The sequence below is a fragment of the Gobio gobio genome (assembly GCF_949357685.1).
Source record: "Gobio gobio genome assembly, chromosome: 9".
NCBI classification, from domain to species: domain Eukaryota; kingdom Metazoa; phylum Chordata; class Actinopteri; order Cypriniformes; family Gobionidae; genus Gobio; species Gobio gobio.
Genome location: NC_137115.1, coordinates 4,217,581 through 4,231,829, shown reverse-complemented (window position 1 = coordinate 4,231,829; position 14,249 = coordinate 4,217,581). Strand labels below are relative to the sequence as shown.

The following is a 14,249-nucleotide window of genomic DNA, read 5'->3' as shown; positions in this document are numbered from 1 at the left end:
AGAAAAGATTTTATTGACACCAGGCCAAGCAAACGCTCAATCTCAGAATATGCCAACCCTTGATGTCAGCGTGTGGTGAAACACCATTTCAATGGAAGAAGGATAAAAGCGTCTGCTAAATGACTAAATGTAAGAACAAGGCCTGATTCTGTAGCCCCGCCCACCGACACATGGAGCTAAACGGATCGCGCTACCAGGCAATAAACATGCCGAAGAGAGTAATATATCGCGCTGTGCCTGGTTGTGGAAGAACACAGTTGCTGCATAAGCTTCCTTCGTATTCTAATATTGGGAATAAGTTGAACTTTATTTTTAATGAATATCCAGCGCGTCTGTTCCTTCATTTCACCGCGGATTCGTTTGTAAACAAGAGACTGGATTTGCAGACAGATTTGAGTAAAACATGTTTTTTTTTTATGTGATAGTATTGCATTGTTACAGATCGTTTGATATCTATTGATTATGTGTATGTGTCTAACTGAACATACCTTAGCACGCTGTCACAGGGCTCGCAAAGCCCAACGACCCAGAGCTGTGTTTTCCAGACGGGCTACAAATACGTATCATCTTAAATAGTGAAATAACATTCCTTTCTTGATGTACGTTCAATCTCTTGACTAGATATTTGAAGGAAAAATACAATCGGGGAAGTTTTGATCATGCTGTCTGCAACGTACTTGTGTGTGTGTGTGTACAGTTTGCGTTATATCCACCGATCGGGCGGGCCAAGTAATATAAAAATAACATTCCAATCAATCGCGGGTGGATGAGAGATGAATCACTGTGTTTGTTTGATGAAGACACTTTGCGAGCCCTGTGGGACGATTCATTCCGGTTGTCGTTTTCCCACACGCTTTCAAAACATTGCCTCACGGGGGAGCCGAAGCTCATTAAATATGCAAAGCTTATCCAATCATAGCAGTGGGCGTTTACGTCCAAGTCTTCAGTGCGGCACGCCCATCAAAACAGAGCGTTCCAGGAGAGAGCCTCAAAACCAGGGCAGAAAGTAGCCTATTACTGATTCATTATGATGTTTCTGAATGTAAAAACCACGCAAACTTCATAAGTTGACCTCAGAGAACAGTATAAAAAAATAAAAAACAGTCATGCAGCAGCTCTTCTGCCACTCAGTCCGGCGGGAAAGTGACGTCAATGCACTCCCTCTATTATTGGATGGAAACAGCGCAATCTTTTTTTAACACATATTCACTTTGTCTATAACAAAACAGTGGAAAAAGTGGATGTAAACTTGGCAACTGATATAGAGAATAACTTTGCAGAGCTTTTTCATGCTCAGACAGCAACATTACACACTAAAGAATATTATCGGACCCACTTTATATTAGTGGCCTTAACTACTATGTACTAACATTTTAATTTATCATTTGATACAATGCACTTATTGTGTACATACATGTCTTTACATTGTACTTACATTTGTAAAACCCTTCCCTTAAACTTACCAATACAACCACACCTGTCCCTAACCCTACCCGTATCCCACCTCAATATCAGCAAAGGTGTTTTGCAATACAATTTGAACACAGTAAGTACATTATACTTATGTTTTGATGTAAGTACATAGTAGTTAAGGCCACCTAATATAAAGTGGGGCCATATTATCCTCTAAGTACAAGCCTGGTTCGTTTTCAGGAAGCTGAGCAACAAAAATGACACTTTGCGATAAATCGGAATGTGTGCAAATATATTTTCAAACTCCTTCGTCAGAGAAGATATCAAAAAACGTACACATAAAAATATGTAACAAACATCTGAGATGTCTTAAAACTGTACAATAGCAGTTGTGTAAAAACTCACAGGACTGCATTTCCCCCACAGATACAGTGCATTCTGTTACAGACAAAAGAAAACTGATTTTACAGTATCAAATCGTAACACGGTGAGATTCTCGGACAGTTATATGACACAAAAATAATTCATGTAAATATATTCATATATAGTATACATGGAGTTGCCTTCATTGATATGGATGTATAAATATGAACTCACTAGTTTATGTGGTTTTGTGTTATGACAGACATTCGGTTCAATGAAAAAGATCAGGTCATGTACGTTTAACATCGTTTGTGTGTGTGTGTGTGTGTGTGTGTGTGTGCGACGTGTAAAGCTTCAGCGTTGGACTGTTGGATATACACACAGGTCATTAAAGTCATAAACAATTTACAGCAATGTGGCGGGAAAAGTCTCTAAGTTGCTGGAGTCCAGCTTGGACACTGTGATCAAGCAAGGATGCAGTGGTTGGGTCTTCGGGACATGATGAAACCCCTGAGACACACACACCTGTACGAGCCCTCCGTGTTCACGCAGCGAGCGTTAATGCAGTCGAGTGTGTCTTCGTCCTCACACTCATCCACATCTGCAGGCAAACACACACAGGCAGTGTTGGGGAAAATTACTTTGAAAAGTAATGCATTACAATATTGCGTTACTCCATTAAAAATTAACTAATTGAGTTACTTAGTTACTTTTAAAAGCAACACTGTATAACTTTTTTAGTTTATTCTTAGCTAAAAACACTTAGTTCTTTCAAAAATATATGTGCTCATTAATGTATATTTACTTCTTTCAAGTAATAAAGTATTCTTGTAAGTTTATAAAATGCCATTGAAAACACATACGGGTGAGGGGTTCGAATGCCGGTCGCCATGTTGCCCCTCCATCTTGAAAGTACATTAGCCAAAGAGGGACATACCCGTGAATTCAAGCTTCGCCTTTGGCGTTTTAACACTCGATGGCACCGTGTCGAATGTGGACGAGGTCGAACTGGAAGCCATTTTAATCTTGGACTAAATCAGCCACCGTAGGAGTTAAAACGAAATCGGAATTGAGAGGAAGAGAAACTAATATTCACTGGATGGTCATATACCTTTTAACCGCTAGATGGGGGAAAATATCACAGTGTAGCTTTAAGAAAAGTAATGCGTTACGTTACTTTTGCGTTACTCACCTGGGCTGGGCTTGTTTTTGTTTATAACAAAAAAGTTATATTTTTGTGCAACGGTAAAGACCTCTTCACACCAAAATGTAAATAATAAGCCCCAGGCTGAGGTAAAAATGCAGATTCCCGCATGAACACTAGAGGGCGCAGCTCTGGATAATGGAAGAATAGGACGCAGGAGAAAAAAGTTTTACCAATAAAAACAAAAAATCTAGTAATTTTCATCATCAAAGGTCAGCAGCAAGACATTGGTAAATTAAATATAAAGGTTGATTATGCATACAAATAGTTGTTTTATTTAACATTTAATTATTGGAGGTTTGCATAGTACTGATTTTGCATTTGACTGATTGTATTCATTTTGAGGAGTACAGAATCTTTATTGTGCAAGTGAGATAAATAAATGCTCACATTTAGTCTAGAACTACAATAACCATCATGTTCATACACACACACACACACACACACACACACACACACACACACACACACACACACACACACACACACACACACACACACACACACACACACACCTCTGCACTTATTTTCTCAACATGAGCAGGAGAGCTGTCAGTCAAATTAATGTGAAAAAGTAACTCAGATATTTAGTTGTAAATTTGAAAAGTAATGCGTTACTTTACTAGTTACTTGGAAAAAGTATTATTATTAGGTAACTCAAGTTACTTGTAATGCGTTACCCCCAGATGCATCTTGAATTGCTTCCTCTAGTGGCGTTGCCGAATGAAACGGCTGTTTTTGAATAAAAGCGCGAGTGTAAAAAGGGGCTGATACCTATGCAGGTCATGGTAGTGATGTCGAGCCGATAGCCGTCGTAGCAGTCGCAGGTGTAGCCTTCCTCCACGCGGATACAGCGGCCATTTTCACAGCCGTGGACGATGCCACACTCCTCTGAACTCAGACTGCCGTAGGAGGAGTATCTCCCTAAAACACACACACCAGTCACAGCTTCTTCTTTGCTCTTATACTGAGATCTACAAGATGTTTTGGTTGCACTTTATTTTACGGTTTGCACTTTCAGCGTATGCTCAAAAAATGACTTGCTGAATTTACTTAAAAAAGCAGCATCGAGTGGTTCCAAAAGAAAGTCAAAAGTAAAGCTGACAAAATTTCTGTGAGTAAATACAAAGCATTTGAATTTGTCACTGTTGCGTAATATTTATATATGCAGTTTACTTACTAATGTTATCATGTTACATTTATAAAAGTTTATTATGTTAGGTGAACACATTTATCGATTTCATTTACCTTATTAAATTAACTATTTGCTGTACAAGTGTAAGTGAAAAACTATTAAATAACAACTAGGGCTGTGCGATATTGAAGAAAAATGTGTTATCCTTGTTAAATAATGTGATATTCGATATGTGATATGATATTGCTTTAAGTGTGTGAAATCGATTTCTTTCCCCAACCGATATCTTTCACTTAAAGCATAACCGACTGTGTTTACATGAATACTCATCAAGACAGCCATTTTGACACAACTGTGTGTGTATTTGACAGTTCGAGTGTGTAACAAGAAAAAAAGAATGGCTTGTGCGCACGTTTCGGTGTGTGTGTGTGTGTGTGTGTCAGACAGCGCGAGACTGCAAGGAGTTGTTTTTTGCAAGTTATTGTGTTTAATAACTCTTTTTGACATCAAGCAAGTCTCATAAGTAACAGTCGTGTGCTCAGTCTATTCTCTGCTATATGCGTCAACCTAAAACGTAAACTTTTCACAATGTTGAAGTAGCCTATTAAAATCATTCAGATATTGCGTACCCTTGCGATATGCATATTCCGATATGTACATTTGCGATATTTCAATAATTTCGAGATATTTCGCAGCCCTAATAACAACACACATATTTTTAGAAAAGCAAAATGCAAAAATAACTAATTGGACAAACTCAATTTAATTGAATTCCATCCAATAAATGTGTGCATATGAGTGCCACCAGAAACTCCTCTAAATGTCCAACATAAATGAACATTAAACACGAACATAAACTAAAAACATCTTTACCGAAAAACATAACACTTTAATCCCTAAATTGACTCTCCTAATGCAGTCCCTTGCAAAGCATGCTGGGAACTACAGATCCACTGCCCAGTTTGTTCGTTTCACTCAGCAATGTTAAGTTGACCGAACAAACACTCATTAAGTAAAGCTGACAATACTCATTTTTAGTCGAAACAACTCAGTAAATGTAAGTTCGTGTAGTTACATGAGTTTTTAAGTAATGTGAACAAGGAGGATTTGAGTGCAACCAACAACAGTGAAAGTTTTTTTTTTTGAGTGTACTTATCAAGATAGTACTGGTTATTATAAGGTAACTACATGAGTTAGGTTAGGTTTAGGGGTGGGTTCAGGGTTAATACCAAGTTATTACCCAGTTATTGTAATTACTATAATAAGTATATAGTATGTTCATGCAAAACAGGACTGTAAAATAAGTGTGCCATTTCTGAATATGTACTTGAGTGTACTTAAAAAAACTGTACAGATAATATGATTTGAAATAAAAGGCCACTCAAGTGCACTTAAAGAGATACACTTTCTGTGTTATTTAACACACTTAAGTGCACTTAAAGAGATGCACTTTCTTTGTTATTTAACACACTTAAGTGCACTTAAAAAGATACACTTTCTTTGTTATTTAACACAATTAAGTGCACTTAAAGAGATACACTTTCTTTGTTATTTAACACACTTAAGTGCACTTAAAGAGATGCACTTTCTTTGTTATTTAACACACTTAAGTGCACTTAAAAAGATACACTTTCTTTGTTATTTAACACACTTAAGTGCACTTAGTAATAATTAAAAGTTTTACTTTAAAGCACATTTTAAATCATTATTTTAATCTTATTGTGATGTGTTGACTAACACACTAAAGCACATATAAAGCACTTGATTATGGTTTTAAATGTATTGTTATTTGATACTACATTTAGTTAATATATTTTAAATGTACTAAATTGCTACTTCATCATTACAAATGTTTAAACTAGTGCGATTAATTGCATCTAACATAAAAGTTTGTGTTTACATAATATATGTGTGTGTGTGTGTGTGTGTGTGTGTGTGTGTGTGTGTGTATATATATATATATATATATATATATATATTATCATATATGTCTATGTGTGTGTGTGTCTGTATATATATTATTACATTTATATATCATATATCATGTATGTCTAGGTGGGTGTATAGTATATATGTATAAATATGTGTATACATGTATATACAGAATATACACACAGACACATATACAATAGGCCCATATATATATATATATATATATATATATATATATATATATATATATATATATATATATATATATATATATATATATATATATATATATATATATACACACACACACACATATATTATGTAAACACAAACTTTTATGTTAGATGCGATTAGTCGATTTGACAGCACTAGTGTAAATACAAATATATTGAAAATATTTAAATATGGGCCCCACATACAAGGTTTAATAGAAATGACATTTAAGTATATTTTAGTTTACCACAAATGCTCGTCAGTACATTCAGCAGCAACTTTAACCATAGTTCAAAGACAATACAAGTAATTATGAAATGACATACAAATATGTACTTTAAGTCCTACTTAAGCGAGTCAAAATCATTCTTAACGTCAGATGATTGCATTTAACTTACATTAAAAAATATTATACATAATGTTATATAAGTGTCTGAAGACATTACATTCATTTCACACTTAACTAAATAATTTCTGTATCTGCATCATTTCAAAGTATGGTAAAGTGTGCTTCTTTTTCAAGGATTATGATGGTCCATGTGGCTAAAAACCACACTGAATATTTCAGACTCACGCTCATAGACTCTTTGTGGTCCCTCCCGTCTGTCAGGAAACATTGGGAAAGGGGGCGGGGCTCTCCATGACTCCTCCTCCTCGGCCTCGCTGTACGGGGAGTTTTCTGGAAGGGGGGCCAAACTCAGCGGGCGTCCGCCTGTACGGGGCGGCAGGGGTCGCGCATCAAACGTCCGCTCGCCGCGAGGATCCGGGATACCGAAGGGAGGGCCGGGAGCCGTTTCATAATCATCCTCATCCTCATAGTAATGACTTCCACTGGAAATGAGTTGAGGAGAATTACACACAGCTTGTGAAACTTTGGCATACTTTTATAAAGAGTATTTATTATGGAAATAATGTGAACTGAACATAATGTTTCCGGACACTTACATTTTATTATAGTATTATTTTGGCCCCACTTTATATTAGGTGGCCTTAAGTACTATGTACTTACATCAAAAAATAAGTACAATATACTTACTGTGTTCAAATTGTATTGCAAAACACTTTGCTGATATTGAGGTGGGATACGGGTAGAGTTAGGGACAGGTGTGGTGTGTATGTAAGTTTAAGGGTAGAGTTAGGGACAGGTGTGGTGTGTATGTAAGTTTAAGGGTAGAGTTAGGGACAGGTGTGGTGTGTATGTAAGTTTAAGGGTAGGGTTAGGGACAGGTGTGGTGTGTATGTAAGTTTAAGGGTAGGGTTAGGGACAGGTGTGGTGTGTATGTAAGTTTAAGGGTAGGGTTAGGGACAGGTGTGGTGGTATGGGTAAGTTTAAGGGTAGTGTTAGGGACAGGTGTGGTGGTATGGGTAAGTTTAAGGGTAGTGTTAGGGACAGGTGTGGTGGTATGGGTAAGTTTAAGGGTAGTGTTAGGGACAGGTGTGGTGGTATGGGTAAGTTTAAGGGTAAAGTTAGGGACAGGTGTGGTGGTATGGGTAAGTTTAAGGGTAAAGTTAGGGACAGGTGTGGTGGTATGGGTAAGTTTAAGGGTAAAGTTAGGGACAGGTGTGGTGGTATGGGTAAGTTTAAGGGTAGTGTTAGGGACAGGTGTGGTGGTATGGGTAAGTTTAAGGGTAGGGTTAGGGACAGGTGTGGCGGTGTGGGTAAGTTTAAGGGTAGGGTTAGGGACAGGTGTGGTGGTATGGGTAAGTTTAAGGGTAGGGTTAGGGACAGGTGTGGTGGTATGGGTAAGTTTAAGGGTAGTGTTAGGGACAGGTGTGGTGGTATGGGTAAGTTTAAGGGTAGGGTTAGGGACAGGTGTGGTGGTGTGGGTAAGTTTAAGGGTAGGGTTAGGGACAGGTGTGGTGGTATGGGTAAGTTTAAGGGTAGGGTTAGGGACAGGTGTGGTGGTATGGGTAAGTTTAAGGGTAGGGTTAGGGACAGGTGTGGTGGTGTGGGTAAGTTTAAGGGTAGGGTTAGGGACAGGTGTGGTGGTATGGGTAAGTTTAAGGGTAGGGTTAGGGACAGGTGTGCTGGTATGGGTAAGTTTAAGGGTAGGGTTAGGGACAGGTGTGGAGGTGTGGGTAAGTTAAGGGTAGGGTTAGGGACAGGTGTGGTGGTATGGGTAAGTTTAAGGGTAGGGTTAGGGACAGGTGTGCTGGTATGGGTAAGTTTAAGGGTAGGGTTAGGTGTAAGGGAAGTGTCAACTGTGTAATTACAAATGTAACTACAGAAATTAATTACAGATGTAATTACATGCAGGTATATTTAAAAATGTAAGTACAATGTAAAAACATGTATGTACACAATAAGTGCATTGTATCAAATGATTAATTAAAATGTTAGTACATAGTAGTTAAGGCCACCTAATATAAAGTGGGTCCTTAATTTTACATTTAAATGATAAATTAATATTAAATGCAATTAGTTGAACTTTAGAGTGTTCTTTGACCCAGTACATCTTTATATGTCATTTCAAAATCAAAATCTATTGTCTTTTAAATATGGTTAAATTGTTGAATACACTGAGAGCATTTATGACAAACTAAAATAGATCTATTGAAACGTGTGTGTTATGTATTTAAATACATTTGTAATGATAAAGTATTCAATATATTAAACTATAAATGTTATATGCAAAAAGATTATTAAAGCATACTGATTTTAAGTGTACTTTAAAGTAAAACAATTAATTTTACATTATTGCAAAGTGCACTTTTCAAACATATTCATGAAAGTACACTTAATTGTTCTTAAAGAGAGTACATTAATATCATATTTTCTGCATGTAACAGTCATGAAAGTGAACTCTCTTCAAGTGCACCTTATATTTAATTACTAATAAAGTACAGCTTTTTTTTAAATATACTTGGATGTACACTACACATGCACATTCAGAACCATTAACCGCACTTTTCACAAGAGAATGTTGTTAGTAGTGTAATGTTCAGATGACCCTCACCCTGTGGCCGGGGGCCTGTAGGGGGCGTCTGGGAGCCCGTATGAACCGGGCGTTCTTCCTCTCAGCCCAGACCTCCTTCCACCTGCTCCCACAGGGCTGTAGTCGTCATAATCAGTTGGCATGTAGTCTGGGCGTCCCGGCTGGGCCTCGGGGTACACAGGGGGACCGTAAGGTGGGAGGTATCCTCCTTCTCCTCCTCCTCCTCCTCCTCCTCCTCTCCCTGGGCCGAAGCGCTCGTAATAACCAGGGGAGTAAGGAGGAGGACCCAGCTCATTACACAGAGCCTCATAGGCCTCTAACCAGCAGTCAAAAACACATACCAGTGAGTTAAAGAGCCAAACTTAATGTGTGTGTGTGTGTGTGTGTGTGTGTGTGTGTGTGTGTGTGTGTGTGTGTGTGTGTGTGTGTGTGTGTGTGTGTGTGTGTGTGTGTGTGTGTGTGTGTGTGTGTGTGTGTGTGTGTGTGTGTGTGTGTGTGTGTGTGTGTGTGTGTGTGTGTGTGTGTGTGTGTGTGTGTGTGTGTGTGTGTGTGTGTGTGTGTGTGTGTGTGTGTGTGTGTGTGTGTGTGTGTGTGTGTGTGTGTGTGCGTGTGCGTGCAGAGCCGGATTAAATAAATGGACTACACTAGGCAGGCTGCATTTTTTGGGCCCCCCTCCATCGATGTTATTTATGAATTGAAATCTGAAACTTACCAAAGTTACTAATAAAAGTGAATTCACATTTTACATAGCCTAGTCTTTGGTTACAAATTGGTTGTGTTGTATATTAAACAGTCAATCAGACTATTTTTTGATATTCATTATTTATACGTCATTACATGGCTCTATTAAATGCTATTAAATTATCCTCATCCACTGGGAGTGTCATTGTTAAGGCAGTAGCACCAGTAAATAACCAATAGGTATCAGTAAACTATGTAAACAGAGCAAATAAGTTTATCTTATTTGCTGTTTACATTTAATCAACACATTTAATTAAGATTTTCTGTAAAATGCAATAGCTTACAACATTTATAAATGTTGTAATTAAGAACAAGAAGGCAAACATGACCCCTTCACATTCATCAAGACCATTTAGAAACTGTCTAACAATAAATAATAATAGATATAAGGATGGAGGATTTAAACTATGGAAAACTAAAGGTATTCAGACTATTAAAGACTTGTATATGGATGGTATACTTCTTACATTTCAAGAATTGTGTGATAAACACCAGATTCCCTCAAAACATTTTTTTTGTTAAATATTCACAGCTTAAAAGTTTTATGTCTTCCAGGTCTACAGATATTATGTACATTCCCAAACTGTCATTAATTGAGGAAATAATTGAAAAAAAGAGGTGAAAAGGGCCAATTGTCAAAATATTATAATGTCTAACTCTAAAGAGTCTGCTGTAGACAAATTAAACGCATGGAGGAAAGCCATTCAAGAATAAATAGAGGAATTTGAATGGACTGAAGCATGTTTAAAGGCGCAAAAACAAATCATAAACACGCGGCTTAAATTATTACAGTATAAATGGTTGACAAGGGTTTATATAACACCTGAAAAACTCAATCATATGTCTAGCAATATTCCTGATATATGTACAAAATGCCAAAATTATAAAGGAACTCTAATTCACTGTCTATGGGAATGTTCTGATATACAGAAGTTCTGGAAGGATGTCATAAACTGTTTGTCAGAACGGTTTTATCTTAAAATACCACAGTGTGCCAAACTTTGTGTACTGGGAATATATCCTACAGGTTTCTCACAAACAAAGAAACACACTAGTCTATTGGACTGTGGATTGTTACATGCCAGAAGAGCCATTGCTATGAACTGGAAGAGCATGGAAGCACCTTCTATAAAACAATGGATAAAAGAACTTTCAGAGTGCATTGGACTGGAAAGGCTGACTTATATCTCCAAGAGTAAAATAAAGGACTTTGTACAATTATGGGAGCCATACATGATTATTATATCATAAAGTAGGGCCATGCCATTATTCTTTTATTGATTTATTTCTTTTTTTACATTTGTTTTTATCTTTTATTATCATTTAGAATTAGATTTTCTTGTAACTTAATGCTGCGTTCCGCGCGCAACGCGCCTTCCGCGGCGCGGGACCTCCAGACGCGCGTAAACGCGCCTTTCCCATTGACTTAACATTGAAATCACTCGCGCCAGACGCTCTATTCACGTTTGGTGTGAACGCAGCATAAAACTTGACACGGAAATGTTGTTTAACTTATTTTCCGCCGCATCTTCCACCGCGTCTTCGGGCCGTGTCTCCGGGCCGTGTCTCCGGGCATGGCTCGGCCTTTGGCTCTGCTGACTCGAGCAGGTTAACAGCTGTCGGACGGCTGCCCGACAGAAACTTCTGTAAAGCTCCCGCTGTCTCTTCTTTTGTTCCTCTTCATTTTTTTCTTTTTACGTTTTGCCGCATCGAAAGCATCTTGAATGTTCGCCTACTCAAAACACATCTGCCTGCTAGCTTTGTTGTCCCGCTCTGACCTGATTATAATAAATACAGTCATGGGCTGGCGTTAATGTGACGTAATGTAACGTAATGTAGTCTATGGTTAAGATAAACATCGTCACTGTTTTTGGTTAATTAATAAATATTGAAATAAATTGTAGATAGGACATTTGTACATTTTAATTTTATATATATATATATATATATATATATATATATATATATATATATATATATATATATATATATATATATATATATATATATATATATATATATATATATATTTTTTTTTTTTTTTTTTTGTCCCTCTGTCTGGGCCCCATCACGCCAATCGGGCCCTAGGCACGTGCCTAGTATTTTGCCTTTGCGTTAATCCGGCTCTGTAGTGTGTGTGTGTGTGTGTGTGTGTGTGTGTGTGTGTGTGTGTGTGTGTGTGTGTGTGTGATGGGTAGGTTTAGGGGCAGGGGCAGTATAAGGGGATAGAAAATACGGTTTGTACGGTATAAAAACCATTACGCCTATGGAATGTCCCCACATTTCACAAACCCCCCCCCAGTGTGTGTGTGTGTGTGTGTGTGTGTGTGTGTGTGTGTGTGTGTGTGTGTGTGTGTGTGTGTATACCTTCATCTCTGCGGGGGCAGAGGGCACACTGCAGACCCCAAGCCTCCCCAAACAAACAGCAGCACTCAGTAAAGGTCAGCTGAGAGCCTAACAGAGGAACCTGACACACTAGACTAGCTGTCACGTGACGCCAGCAGAAGTTTAATCTCTCATCTGAGAAAAGCAGAGAGAGAAAGACAGCACACACACATTAAAAGTTGACATTTTACACATCTGGTAGCAATTTTTCCTTTGCATTCTTAAAGGTACAGTTCATCCAAAAGTGAAAATTCTCCCATCATTCACTCGCCCTCATGTTGTTCCAAACCCATCAGACTTTCATTCATCTTCCAAACACAAATGAAGATCTTTTTAATGGAACTGAAGCACTATTTTGCATCACACAAGCACGTTTACGCTTACACAAGAACTCATAAGGTTTGTCGTTGCACATCACGTGTGACAAGTCATATTGATTTATGTAGCGGCTTCACATTTATAAAAACAGGACAATAATGTTATAAAATATTGAAACAAATTACATTTCAGCAGTTATGCAGCTCTAAAAAGACAAAATTATTCAGCTCAAACTGTGCATTTAATTGATAATATTACTGAATATGAATTGTCTTTTAAACCCCAAGTCCCCATTGAACACCATATGTGACAGATCATTAATGATTATGGGTGAATAAAAGCCTAGATTACAACTGCTCATCATATACAGAGAAGCCATTGAGTCTCTTCATAAGTTATGGATTAAACAGCTCGATTCATACAGATATATAAGACTTTCAATGGAGGGACAGAAATCTCTCCGGTTTCATTCAAAATATCTTCATTTGTGTTTCGAAGATGAATTAAATGCTTATTTGTTTGGATTCGGAATGACATCCCTTGTGAAATTTTTTTATTTAAAATACATTTATTTCATACTAAGTACACTACAGATCAATAAACATATTTACTGACATATATCGCTTGAGACTTACTGATGTAAATATTATAATTAAACTTGTTTGGAGTGCTTCTTATTATCAGTCTATAATTGCAAGATATTTAAAGTCTACCTAAAGTTCACTTGCAATAGTGCCATCCATTTTACCAGAATCAAACATACTTGAAGAGGACCTATTATGCTAAATTAATTTTTTCATGGTGTTTGAACATACATGTGTGTCGTCAGTGTGTGTACACAAAAACACACTATAATGGTAGAAATCCACCCGCTCCTCTTTTTTAATCCCCATAAATCATAAACAGTGTCTCAGAATAAGCCGTTTGCAAATTCTCTCATCTTATCTTTTGTGACACAGGCCCCGCCCCCGACTGCTGACAGACTCCGCCCTGTTATCATAGCTCCTCCCCTCAGTGAGCTGTACACAGTCCGCCATGTTTATCTCATCGCCAGAGCATTCAAGTAAGAAATGTGTTCATATTAAAGCTCCTAAAGTTATTCAGTCGAGAGCAGTGAGTGATCTTCTGTTGTTTGATTCATATTAACAGCAGATATAGCAGGAGGTACTGTATATTATGCTGATGTCACTTTAATACACAGATTTAATACACACATGCGATGTCTTTACTTGCTGTTTACATTCACAGACATAACCGATGTAACTTTAATGTGAACTTTGTGTAGTTTTGACAATTTAAGCGCAATAAGACGTAAAAAGAGAACTTAGTTTGATACTCATGGGATTCTCCGTCTGACACACAGCTTTCTGTGCGCGTGCTTCGGGTGTGTGTGTGTGTGTGTGTGTGCGCTCAGAAAACCATATATCAGAAGTTTAGACAGATATGGCTTTAAACGCATGCAGATCATAAACTCTCATGATGATGAAGAACTGCAATGTCGCGCGATAGAGATGTTTTAGTTTTTGGTGGAGTATCTGAGGCGCAAGCTGTACAGGCTCCGCCCTCTTCTGGATAGGGGGCGGAGCAGCAGCTCATTTGCATTTAAAGA

General features: G+C 37.7%; 1 protein-coding gene across 3 annotated transcripts in view; it reads right to left on the bottom strand.

The window, feature by feature from the left end:
* Positions 1 to 1,688: 1,688 nt before the first annotated feature.
* The window catches only part of ltbp4 (latent transforming growth factor beta binding protein 4), a 121,842-nt gene continuing 109,281 nt past the window's right edge, over positions 1,689 to 14,249 (bottom strand). For all 3 annotated transcript variants that reach the window (XM_079825954.1, XM_079825956.1, XM_079825955.1), the window contains 5 exons: positions 12,305 to 12,457; positions 9,218 to 9,512; positions 6,835 to 7,091; positions 3,755 to 3,904; positions 1,689 to 2,377 (listed from right to left, as the gene is read on the bottom strand). In XM_079825954.1, the coding sequence (XP_079682080.1) occupies positions 2,241 to 2,377; positions 3,755 to 3,904; positions 6,835 to 7,091; positions 9,218 to 9,512; positions 12,305 to 12,457 (992 nt within the window). In that variant the 3' untranslated portion in view covers positions 1,689 to 2,240. The remainder of the gene's footprint in view (positions 2,378 to 3,754; positions 3,905 to 6,834; positions 7,092 to 9,217; positions 9,513 to 12,304; positions 12,458 to 14,249) is intronic.